Genomic DNA, 13,554 nt, shown 5'->3' on the forward strand with positions numbered 1-13,554 from the left:
CGGTCGTTGTGCAATGGGGGCTGCAACACAACGGCCGCCCCCAGCTATTTTTGAAGCCTTTTGTGTTTTGATCAGCTACTGTTTACTATAGCTGCCTGCCTGTAATGTTGACGCGCACTTGTCTTCTCTGGAGGTGTCTTGGGGAAAGTCTGATGTGGATGACTTTTTCACACTTAATGTTCATGGAAGATAAAGGTTTGTTTCCCAAATCAGAGATCTGTGATTTGAAAAATGTGACCCATTATTTACTCTTACCAAAGAAGTTGGTGTGGGAAGGAAAACAGAACATTTCAGTGATGGGAGCAGTGGGAGCGCAAAGTGAGTCTGTGCCTAATTTAGGAAGAGAAACGACTGCAGCGCCATAAGCTCAATCAACTGTCTAAACCCTCGCTCTGTAAAGACGCCTCTGACCTGGATAAATGACACTTGTTGTATGAGCAGAGGCGGAAACTGTCTCGTGACAATCAGGTTAATTGTTCAAATCCCAAACTGAACTTTAAAAATCTCTCATGGCGCAGTGAGTAACTGTCTCCCATCCTGTCATATACTGTCAACAACAGCAAACAGCAAACAGTGAAAGTCACATTGATTAGAAGCTAAATGTCAAGAAAATGTTTGGCGACACTGCCATAAAACATCAAGCAAACACAATAAAACTAATAGTAAAAATGATACATGCTGACAAAAGAAAGTCCTGAGATGAGAAGACAGATTAAGAAGATAGGTCTTACATTTCTGATTTAAAATTCCCCTGTTTATAACATCGCTAACCAACCAAAGTGGATATTTCCTCCTATTGTTTTCTGACTGCCGCTCTCCCCTCCCTCTCTTCTGTCCCTGCAGGATAATGTGCGAGACGGTGCGTTATGAGAGACATGAGGCCAATGAAGTGCTATACTAGTAAGTACAACAATGCCTGGAACTACATGGGGGTGGACTCCTGTGTGTGGATGGTTATTGATGATATTTGGTAAAATACATACATCACCACCAGCGTATGAATACATGAAAAGCAACAGGCGCAGCCAATGTAACGATACTTCAGTCTGTGTGATCAAAGCACACACTGACCTGGGCCGTTACTCAGAGTTATTGATGAGCTGAAGCGTGCAGAGTCCACGCAGCGAGCGGCCGGGGTGACTTAAATGAAAACAAATGTCCAGAAAGCACAGGAGCAGCGAGACGGTTCCTTTATGAAGGTGTCCGTTTTTTAGTGTCACACAAAATCACTGCACAGCACCACTCAATACAAAGAGCCTAGAAGGGATCTCCAGTCTAAATTCAGCTTGATACGATAATAAGCCAGTGTGCACTGAATCGACAAAAAAAACCTGTAGCTATAATAGCTCCTAAAAGCATTTCCTTCAATGCGGTGAAGGCTAGCTAGTCGCTGCTGCTAATGGTTATATACTTCCTCCTTTCAGCTGAGTGCCGTGGAGGGTTAATATGATTGTATTGCTGTATTGACAGCTTCCTGACAGCTTCTGAGTGTTTGGACCCGTTCTGAAAGGCTGCCACAACTGAAGTAAGCAGAGAGCACACACAGTGTTTGACTGCTGTCACATGTGGACGTCTTCCGAGCACCCATGGCGAGAATTAAGACAGTTAATTAACTCTATCAGCCTCTTGAGGGACTGGAGGGGACACATTGTCCCTTCTCAGCCTCATGATCCCCTGTGTAGGTTTGTGTGTGTGTGTGTGTGTGTGTGTGGACGGTGGGTCTTTGTGAGTGTGTGCGCGTGGGTGTATGTGTGTGTTGGGGGATGATGGGGAAGAGTCAACACCTCATTAGAAGCCCACTCGGCGGTGTGGGAGCTGATCAAACAATAGGAATGCAGATTAAGCGGCAGTCGCATAATAGACTTCAGTTTCAGCAAGATTCCCTCAGGTCCCCCACACACATGCACGCACGCACGCACACACACACACACACACACACACACACACACACACACACACAGCTGAGCATATAGCTGAGAATCTAATTTTGCATTTTTAGCAGCTTTGTTCATAAAGAGCATTCTCGGGTGTTCGTGGAGTTGAAAAACCAACCCTCTGTCGCCTCTAACACGCTCTGTAATCACTCATTTCTAATCTCAAGCAGACCAAACAATGGTGTTGTCATTAAGCTGCAGTTATGTTTATTTTTGTCAGTGTGGCTGGAGATTTACACAAAAATGAAGAAAACGAAAGCACTACAATGGACGCACATGGACAGACGCTGGTGGACTCTGGCATGAACGTGCTCCTCAACATGGACTGCCACAGAGAAACCAGATTGTGCTTGAACTTAATTTAATGATATTGACATATAAACATAATTTAACCTCCTTCCCAAAGTGAGAGAGGGATAGAAAGCATGCAAATTGCAGAGAGGCTGTGTGCACAAACAGAAGGCGATAAGTGAAACTAACACATTAAAGCCGTTTGGCGATTGGTAATGATGTGGTGTGATTTTATTTTTATTTTTATTCTTTAGTTTAGCAGTGAGGCGTATTGATCTGCACTGCAGACTGGAGTCTCTGCTAACAGTGACAGCCACAGATCAACCTGACAGCTCTCTCTCATGGATGACTCCAGTGCAAACTGAGCATATGCTCAGTATGTGTGCATCATGTATGTGCCTCCCATGTAAAAGGAGAATAAGAGTAGAGGAGAGTAAAACTGTGTGTGCTTTGCTGAATTTACCTCCAGGCTGAAGCATCAAAACCCAGCTGGTTATTGTCTTTTTGGTTCATTTAATTTGCAAGTGTCAAAGCTTCCAGTTGTCTTTGTACGACTGTTTGATTGCATGCTTTTCTCTTCATGCGTGCACGCATGTGTGAACCTATAAAAGTCTGCCAGGCTCTCCCTGATAAGAGCTGGGTGTTAAACAGCAGCAGATTAGATTGACTTTCCTCCTCTGCAACATCTTAATCAACCCTGTGAAAATACAAGCTTTTAACAGCCTGTCTTCATTTCCTGGTCTGTTTATAACAACGGCAATAATATGGTGGGGAACAAGGGCTCTAAAAGTCAGTGGGGGAATTTAAATGTGATACTGTCTCTATTAAGTTGTAAATTTGTATGGTCTGTGTATTGAAACATATCTCAGATGGCTGTAAAGGGGAAAAACACCTTCAAATGAAAGATGCTTTTGGCTTAACTACAGATACTTTTGTTTGAGGGAATTTATGATAAATGCCAGGTTTTAGTTTGAGTAATCATAAGTGACAAAGGGACGGAGACCATTCACAAACTATATCTTAGCATTTAAACTACACTTGCATTTGAAGGGAGTATTCCTGATCACAGCAGAGCTATAGTGTCTGACCCATGCACTGCAGTGAATTGTGGGATGCACTTAATCTGGGAAGTGAGGGGAGGAAAGCCAAAGGAGTGAGGGAGGATATGACCATGGGTGCACAATAATTCAGCTGAGAAGCCTTTGATTGCTAATAGAATAAGATAACACTTGGTGTCACTGAAGAACTCAAACTATGATATCTTAAAACAAATACCTCATTATCAGTATATGACAAACTAATGGCAGGGCCCCACTAGGTTAGGGTGGCAAACTGGACACCCTTAATTGTCCTACACATTCATGCTTGTGCTCATCTCTCAACTGTAACGCACTCTTTAAGATGTGGGAAAAGACAGGAGAGGTACATGTTACTGCTCAACATTCAGAAGAACATTTTATGTAAAACTAAATCCTGGCTGTATATTTCTGTTTTTTCCTTGTCCTGCAAACACCCTTAATGTTGGATAAAACCACTCAGAGTCACACAAATGACGCAGTTAATGACCCGAACACTCACAATCTCAGTCTGACTAGCCCTAACAGTTGGCAGTCCTGGAGTAATGACAGGAGGATCAGGGTAATAGTTAGAAAAGTACTCATTTTTCCTGCCTGGGGCTCGAGATTGCTTGAGTGCTAACACCACATGCATGTGCACACACACACACACACACACACACACACACACACACACACACACACACACACACACACACACACACACACACAGACACACATGCGCGCACGCAGTCACACTCAATAACTCATGAAAACATCCCATACTGTGAGAGCCTGAACCTCTCAGGATTTACCATCCAGAGATTATAGTGCTAAAGCCCTCCTGAGATGGAGGCTGACCTGGCACTTTTTACACCGGCTGCATGGTGAAGAGGAGCAGAAGCTCCTGCTTGGTCTTTAACCTCTTCTGTGTCAGCTCTTTCAAATCTTGACCTTTAACCCTCACTGGTCAGCGTGGTCTAACTGAAAACTCAATGCTTATAATTTTGCATTGCAATGGCGTTTTGCTGTTTCGTTGCTGAGGAGCACAATTAGCTTGTTCTGAGTTGTATTCCTTTGTGGACTTTGAACTTACGCCATCAGAGTCAACAGCGTAAGTATTCAAAATTCATCGATTAGTTGATGATATATATATTTATGTAATATATATATTTTTTTCTTCTATGGTAGCAGGACAAAAATCGACCTTTGACGACATTGCCTTGGTCTTTTTCGCAATTATTTTACCTTTATTGACCAATCAATTAATTGAGAAAATAATCGGCAGGGTTATTAGTATTGAAAACAATTGTTAGTTGCAGCTGTACATTGTAATTATTAGTGTATTTTTTGGATTAATTTCTTAATGAGAGCCGTGTCAGCGGATGTGGAGGTGCTGTGAAAACTACCTGCCGTGGGTGTTAAAGTAAGCAGCTTGATGAAGCCACTGCAGAATGTCCACTGCTGTCCTACAAACAACATCTGAAGGTTAATTCTTTCTTTGTCTGCCGGTTGCAGCGTTGAAAACCTAAATTTACCGTCCACACACGTCTGGTTATCCCACCCCGTGTGACCATCATGCTGAAATCCCATTTTACTCTCACAGTCAGAGAGCGATGTGTTTTGATTGAAATCATAAAAAGAGGAAGAATCTGTCTTTGTCACTGGACTGCATCAGTCCACGTCAAACAGCTGACTGCATGGCAACGGTGTCAACAGTGAGGCTCAGTTTGCCAAAACTGGTCAACCAAACTGTTGCCACGAGAGAAAAACATAAACACTTATCCTAAAACATCACTGTAACACTTTAATTAACGCCACTGCAACACTTTCAATAAACCAGTTGTTCTTTGACTTGGTGGTAATTCCTGCTGTGCCATTTTATTTTCTATGTATGTAAAAAATGGCATTGGTGGTAACGTATCATGACAATGCTGAAGAAGAACAGTGCTGTGATATTTTAACCTTCTGGCTGAGGTTCAGAGCGAGCGACACTCCCGTGCAGCTGTCGGAAAGTTGTCCCCTCATGTGGCCCCTGTTCCATGTGACCCTGTGAAGCTGCTGTCCTTCAGGAACAACGCGCGGGGTAGATGAGGATACTCACTGGAAGAAGGAACTGAAAAACTAATCACGTCCCAATGACCAGACGGTTTGTGTAATTATACGTTCCAGTATGTGCAGTATGGACAGTTCTGGTATGGAGGCAGCAGGCATTTGACAAGTATCTGGAATGGCAGCATATTAAATTTGGTTTAAAAAAATGGCAAAATGTAATATGCTGTATCTGGAGTGATGTGGTTTGAAGCACACAGCCAAATTTGGAGCTTTTTAATAAGGTGCAGCGGAAAGCAGAGAGCTAACTAACAAACTGTGAACTCCAGACATTGTCACTGCGCAGCCTGTCTGTTAAAGCAGTGATGCCCAACCGGGGATATGTGCACTCCAGGTGGGGCTTGTGCAGCCGCCAGGGCGTTGAAAGTTTGTGGAGGAGCTCAACGAAATTTAAAAAATAGAAGTTGTGATTTGCAAAAGCGTTAGATGTTCATATATTTGGACAGAAAGCTTTGAAGAGGAAGGAAGTTTAAGACTCAGAGCACAATATGTCAGCGCTGTGTAAAATGTGCAGGTCAGCACCTTTCATTGTATTTAAACTGTGCAAACCCTGAACAGTAAACCTCAGTCCTCTCCCACCCCCTCGCTTCAGCTTTTTTTAGCCTGAGATTTTTGACAAAAGCAGCTTTGCTTTTTTGGACAATTGGAGGATTACAAAAGTGGTGTGAATGCTTTGTTTCATAATGTCACCGCACCATTGTGGCCTTGAGAGTCTCTTGAGAGTTTCATGGTGAAAACACAACAACCATAACAACTTGACATGGTCATATTTTTAGTTGCTTGTTTGTATGGGGCCGTTGAATGTGCCTGTCAGACACACCTCTTTTGTGTTGAAACTCCTGTTACTCAACCGTCCTTTCAGTCCAAACTGTGTCCAAACCCTGCAGCAAATGATTGAATCTTTGTTTGCTGTTTACTGTTGTCCTGCTCTGTTGTGTTGCACTATTGTATATTTTGTCTGTACTGTGTTGTGCTGCAGCAGAGAGGCTTTTCATTACACGGTACACCTGAGTCTTAGTATAAAAGTAGGAAGTACAACCCTGATTCTGAAACAGTTGGACGCTATGTTAAGCATGAATAAAACCGAATGGGATAAATAGCTAATCCTTTTTGAATTGAACTCAACTGAAAACAGCACAAAGACAATATATTTAATGTTTGACCTCATCAGCTTCATTGATTTTGTAAATATCTGCTTATTCTGAATTTGATGCAGCAACGTGTTTCAATTGAAAACCGAATCATTTTACCCCCTTCCTGCTCCGCCATGGCACTCACACACTATAACTCGATTCCCCACTGTTCAGGGCTTCCCGGGGGGTTTTAGTGGATGATGTTTATCGTTTGACGATCGCTTCCAGTGCGCGTGACCCAGTTCAGTCAAGCTGTCGCGGTGCATAAGAGTCTCCTACCTCCTACTTTTTTGGTGCTGTATCTTCTCTTCCTCCTCCTCCTGCTCCTCTTTCGAAGCTATGTGAGGTTCTCCCCTCGTTCGGTGCATCTGCGTGCCAGCAATTAATAATTGAGGGCTTCATCCGTATCATCTGAATGTGAGGAAGAACCATAAAAGGGATGGAACGAGCCTGAAGGGAGGCGGGTGGAGATCAGGGGGAGAAGGAAAAGGAGAATGGATGCTGCTGGAGGACGCGAGGGAGATTTTTCACTGTGTCAGTAGGGTGTGCTGTCTGCAGCCTCAGTAGTTTCTGCAAGGAAAGTGTGTAGAGGAGGAGGAGGAGGAGGAGGGAGGAGGGGTGAGACTTTGTTCTCGGTGATTAGAAAAAAAAACTCGGTCAGCACAGTGATGCCAGGTGTGAATGTAGGTGTCTGAACGGGGGTGGGTGTGTGATAAGAGCACCCATCCTTTACCTTTCTGTAAGCAAAAACCAGTCCCACCATGCTGATGTGTGACTGGTCATTGATTTTCTTTTTCTCCCCCCCGGTTTGAGTTCAAAAGTCTCACTAAGACCAGGCGAAAATGTTCAGCGATAATCACACAAGCTGCCTCATCAGGAGCGAGGTTTGATTTCAGCTTGATGAGCAGACGTTCTTTTCCTGTCATGAGGTGGCGTTTGACAGCGACGGCTGGTAAACAGACAGATGGAGGCTTCACACAGAGAAACATCCATCTGAATGTCCAGTTAGGCTGAGGCACTGCATCCATAGCAAGGATAATTACAGGTTTTCACACCCTCAGGTGGAGCTTATCAGTAACACCTGAACTGATGCAGACTGACAATGAGGCAGCAAATGCTTATTTCTTCAAAATAGTGTTATAACTGTTCCTAGCACTCATTTCTTTATGGTAAATATGAAGCTACAGCCAGCAGCCAGTTAGCTTAGCTTAGCTTGTTTTTCGTTTGATCCATACAAAAACACAGGTGTAAAAATGCCACCTTTGGTTTTTATGCAAATGAAGCAAACATGATACAATATTGCGTGTTAGTTAGTGAGTTTTAGAGGTGCTGGAAGGTGAATTGTTTTACAGTCTTTGCACCAAGCTAAGCTAACATGCTGCACCCTTTAGTTTTATATTCCCTCTACAGACATGCTAATAGTATGAATTCTCTGTTCTAAGTCTCAGTAGCTAAGCAATATTTCCCGAAGTGTTGAACTAATGAGAATAATTGTGAGTATTATGTGTGCTTTAAAAGATAGCACCAGACATGTAATAAATACAACTTCCTCGATTAGTCACCCATAGCTCTGTTTCACAAATGTAGTTAAAAGGACAAAACAAGTGTTAAAAATAAGTCAAACCGTTAAACGCTGAAGATATCTGCTGTGTTTGGAAATAATCAGGATGCTGAAGTAAGGCACCACACCGAGACAGTAAATCATGAAATCCAGTAAAATAATCCTCATTTTTGCAGTCGTTATGCAGCTTCAGTTGTTGAGAATCATCAGAGCAAAGGAAAGCGGTCTTTGTTCACTGACATGCCTATTTTTGTCCACCTCTGCCGAAACTTCAGCGCTCATGTCAAATTCCCAGCACCGGAGAACGATGGTATCGGTGTCATGAGAATACTTCCTACTGTGGATTTCTACTTCCTCTTTGCTGTCAGGGGGCTGGAAGGTGAACTGTTTGATGTCGGACTGTCAAGCAGGGCGTTTTAAAAAACACAATTCATCTCATTTTAAAGTAAAAGCAGACACGACTGCTTTGTTCAGCTCAGGTGAAATGAATTTATAATCACAAGGAATTCTAGATTCAACAGAATCCAGGTAAAAATGAGACTGAACGGTATAGTTTCTTCAACTGACCTGCAGAAAGATTATATATGGCGATTGTCCTTCGAGTCCTCTGGCCGGTTGCATATGAATGAAGACACGCGTTAACTGTCTTATCCGTCTTCATAGCATTTGTTTGCATTCTCAGTCAGTCAGCACACACGGCCGCTTTGATAATCCCGCATGCACTGAGCGCAGAAGATATAGTGCATCTCTGCCTTGTGAGATTATGTCTTTGCAATCCCTCTGGTAGCCTTGCAAGTCTCGATGTCTGATTTCGATGTCTCGAAATCTGATGAATTTAACAAAAACTGTTATCCCTTAAAAATAGCCAGCATGCCTTTCCTGACACGACACCTCGCCTTAAATTCATGTTAATGTGCTGTTTATCTGAGAGCAAACTCTCCTCAGTAGACCCTTTGATGTTCCTTAATAAGGCCTCCAGTTCACTAGTAATGCCACATTAAAGGTAAAACCCGAAAAAGCGTCTGTAGTTTAAATGAAATGGCTGAAAGTGCTGTGTAAGTGTGGTGGAAGCGTGTTTCTGTGTGTTCGCGTACCAGCTGTTATAAGAACTTGACAGCCAGCCGCATCATCCAGGGGTCAGGCTGAGTTTACTTCGTCTGCAATGCCCAATTTCCTCGTCTGTGTGTTTCAGCAGGGCCACGGGTGTGGGTGGATGAGACATGATTCCTCGGTTCATTCATAGTTCTCTCTCTCTCTCTGACGCTCTCCGCTCTCTCTTTTTCGTGTTTTCTTTTTTCGAAAGCGATGATCTGTTTTTGACACAGTGAGCGCTCTTTCATTGCTGATGCTTTAGATCACAGCACCATGCAGATCAGGCGAATGACAAAGAAACATTATCAGCAGTGAAGAGAGTAGGCGCCAACAAACGTTTTTGTTTTTTTTTTTCATTATTGCTTTAGTAGATTAAGTGTTTGGTCCAAAAAAGTGTTCATCACAATTTTATTAAAGCCTAAGTTGATGCCATTCTTATTTCTTATTCTGTCTGACCAACATGCCAAAACCTTAAGATATTCAGATATTCAATCACAGATGACCAGGAATGCCAGCAGATATCCACATTTGAGAAGCTTTAACCTATGTCTTTTTAGCATAATTTAATAAATGATAATCCAAATAATCCAAGTATGGTTTAACATCTCATATTAGCCTGTATCTTGAAAATGTTTACCATTCAGAGTCATTATGTTCTTTGCATTCTGTGGTACTTTGTGCTAACTGCCTCTCTCTATCTGTCTTTCAGTCCTGATGACATTGGAAGCTGCTGGTACATCCTGCTGTCCGGCTCGGTCTTCATCAAGGAGTCCATGTTCCTGCCCAGAAGCAGGTAGGCTCATTGGCCATTTTGGATCAGGCTGCCTTTTGAAGGCTTGATCTTGGCTTTAACGCGCGACCACCTTCCTCCCTTCAAACGCTGTGTAGAACAGTCACAAAGGGAGATGAAAAGCTAATCCTGGAATGGCAAGAGAGAGACAATTTTCATTTATGCAATCTCAAAAAAAAAGTTTATTCCTCCTCTCATCAACTTGCTCTTATCCAGAGGAGTAAACAGGAAATGCACTTTTTAAGCATTGTTTAACAGTGCCTGTTTATTCGGAGTAGTAGTGATATAAAATCACTCAGGAGAAAGTGACCACTGCTGCAAACTCAGGGATTTTGCAGCTTTTCTTTCCAGAAAGTACCAAATTTATCATTTTGTTCCAACCACTGAACTGTGAATATGTTGACATGTAAAGTATTTGACAGGAAATTGGTACACATGATTTACATATGTGCTAATTGCTGGTGTAATCCAAACAAACCTGATATTCCAGTGCTTCCCATGCACAGTGTAGTTGCTTCTCTCAGTGAAAAGAAGGATGCTGAACTGGTGCCTTGCAATGAAATCCAAAAGATGGCATCAGCACAACTTTGCTGCAATTCTAGAGAGACAAAGAAATCACAGCGTCTGTCTTGAATAAATCCTCTCTCTGCCTTCCCAACGAAAAGTTCTGAATGGAAAGAGATAGAGGAAGACAGCATGCACACTAAAATGAAATGAAAAAAATAAATACAGCATTTTTTTGCGTAAATACTCTCTGTGAATGTGCACCACCATTAACGTTCACAAAATGCTAATCCTTCAAAATAAAAGCATCCCTAAAAACCAGGTATGGTTTTACCGGAACTGGCAACACAAATAGATGATTAATGACAATATAGTGAAGTTGAGTGAACATGGAAAACGTCCTTTTAGCTGCATTCAGTCACATTATAGCTTGTTATAAAACATTTATTAAGCGTTTATGCTTATGCATACTAAATAGTGATACTTGAACTTAAGTGTTAGCAGGAATATTTGTCCTGTTTATAATTTAACTCAACATCATATCGCAACATTTAAACATCAACATACAGCAAGTCGTGCCACCCAGAAACCTTTTGGGCTTTGATTGCAGTGTCAACAACACTGATAGGGAAGATAAAATCTTATTTTGGTGTCACCCCTCTTGAGTGGTTAGGAATCTGTCCCCTTTTTCTGAAAAGGAAGGTTGCAACATGAAACAAATATTTGAAGTGCGTGAAGAGAGGAGAGGGGTAAAGAATGAGTTTGTCTCCAGAACCCGCTCCCATGACGGATAATAATTATCTACGATGCCCCCCTCTCCGACTCTCAGCCATCAGCTCACAGCAGTGATCACCACCTCTGAAGCCAAGACCCAAATGTTAAAAAGCTGCGATTTCACAAGTGGATCCGTTACATGAACCATCTCTGTGGGCGTCTTGAAAACAATGATCTTTTCATCCATTAGGCTTGCATAACACACACCTACGACCACTCGGAGCTCCGGGCGTCGCTTTAGTCCGCGGAACAGAGCAGTCCCAGCAGAACTGTGGGGGTCGGCAGCGGTCATTCTCCGGATTCGCATGAGCGTGGGAGGCATTTAAAACGGAGGGCTTGATTGGAAATGTGCCACAAAGCGGCTCCCCTCTTAAATATAACCTTTTGAGTTTCGACAAGGTGAAAGTGTGTGTATGGGATACCAGACGGGGATTTGCAGGTATTGGCAGATTGAAGTTAATGCCCAGCTGCAGTCACTGGGGAAGAGAGGGCTCTGAAAATGTTTACGAAGCAGATATGCAAGGAGGCCTGTGCAGGGGTCCACTCCACCCTGCTGCATGAGACTGTATGAGGTTAGCTCACTTTGTTTAGAGTGATGCCAACTGCATTACACAAGTCTTCTCTCTTTCAACTGCTCTGAATTATACATTCACAAGTGTGATGCCCAAACTGCAAATGGAGCACTTTCGAGCAAAGTCACTTAAATTGCAACACAAAGCAGAAGAATTCGTCTTGTAGTAATTTAAAGAGCATGGCAAAACCGATAAATGGGCACTAATGGCGCAGAAACAACAGAACCTCTGCATTAATCAGTCAGTGGTCTATTTAACCTCCATTTGTATTTTCGCACAAGTTTTGGAAACTGCTGAAATTTCGACAAACAACCGATGCTGTCGGTTTTCTGGCATGGACATCAACATCAGCTGTCCTCTTTCAGAAGCAAACAGGAAGTAACATGATGTTGTCAGGTGGGTGGTTGGGTGTACGTTTGCATCCCGTATCTTATCAACATTGAACGCAGGTTTCTTTTAGCCGTGACTGCGATCTGTCCATAGCCTAAATCAAGCAGCTTTAGTGGCCTAAACTTAACTACACACTAACCACAGAGGAGGAGGTCAACAACACACATCCTGCAGATATAAAGCCTGGTTAAAGTGCAGTCTTGTGGAGTACTATCAACAAAAACATCTTAAAATAGGGCTCAATGAGAAGTCCACAACAAAAAAAATGAAATGAACACATTTCCAGGGTTAAGATACCGTAATGGACTGTGCACTGATTGGTAGGCCGAGCATCTGCCGTGTTGTTATTGGTTGTTGTAGACAATAAGTTTGAACGTGTGAGATTCAGACAGTTTCTTTATTGAAAACTGATAGGAGCCTTTCACAGCCTTTTGTGCGCGGGTGCCGTGTTAAAATCGAGATTTTTGATGATGGGGGATGAAATGAAGCAAGACCTATTTCCCAGCGACGAGAAGACATTTTTTAAAATGACACATTGGAAATGACTCATTCTGATTCAAGTTTTCAAGGACTTCTGGGTCATGAAACTCACTCAGCGGTTGAGTGACATTTTCAGTTCAAGAAGAAAAGAACATTGATAAACTGTTTTTTTGATGACAGCCATTGTATGACTGCATTCAAAGTAACAGTGCCAGAGAAATTGGTCTGTAGCTGCAACAGTGAGGTACGATGGCGTCTCGCTGGAAGCCGTCTGACGCCGTCATGCTGTATGTAAGCATCACACTGCAGCAGGTGTGGCGCTCTTATTAGAGACGTGACTTTGGATATTGAATGGCTCATTTTTTGTTAAAATTAGCTTGCAGCTCACTCGTTCTTCACACTCCAAGTTATTTTTTCTGTCATTAAAGTTCTTTTGATGGCCATAGCGACAAAGGGAAAAAAAAAAGAAGAGACACGATGAGGGCCAAATGGCTTGGAGGGGAAATTGGTTGTGACACGAGGAACTGAATGGAGTCCAGCGGGACTTCCTGAAGCTTTTAAAGCTGTGGTGGAATTGGGTTTCAGACAGGCCCTGCCCAGAAATGGCTGCTCATATCTACACTGGCAGCAAGGCTGAAAACCTGATACGCCTCCATCATTCTCTCAGCGCTTCTCCCTCTGCTCCTCTCCCCTTGTTGGTTGCTGTAGTGAGATGTGATCCAGGGGAAGAGGAGTGACTCAGTCATAAAGTGAAATAAGCCGGAGCCCTGTGCCGTATTTAACCCAGAGGCCAATGCGAAATCAAATACAACCCCAGTTAATCTTGATAAACGTGTGACACAGATTTAAAGCATGTAGAAGCACGT

At 42.8% G+C, this 13,554-nt stretch overlaps 1 protein-coding gene across 6 annotated transcripts in view; it reads left to right on the plus strand.

Annotated features, from left to right (window-relative positions):
- Positions 1-13,554, plus strand: part of rapgef2b (Rap guanine nucleotide exchange factor 2b) — a 104,481-nt gene that overhangs the window by 28,598 nt on the left and 62,329 nt on the right. For all 6 annotated transcript variants that reach the window (XM_070961944.1, XM_070961947.1, XM_070961946.1 and 3 more), the window contains exons 3-4: positions 844-900; positions 9,888-9,971. In XM_070961944.1, coding sequence (XP_070818045.1) covers positions 844-900; positions 9,888-9,971 — 141 coding nt within the window. The remainder of the gene's footprint in view (positions 1-843; positions 901-9,887; positions 9,972-13,554) is intronic.

This window comes from Chaetodon trifascialis, chromosome 5 (assembly GCF_039877785.1).
Source record: "Chaetodon trifascialis isolate fChaTrf1 chromosome 5, fChaTrf1.hap1, whole genome shotgun sequence".
NCBI classification, from domain to species: Eukaryota; Metazoa; Chordata; class Actinopteri; order Chaetodontiformes; family Chaetodontidae; genus Chaetodon; species Chaetodon trifascialis.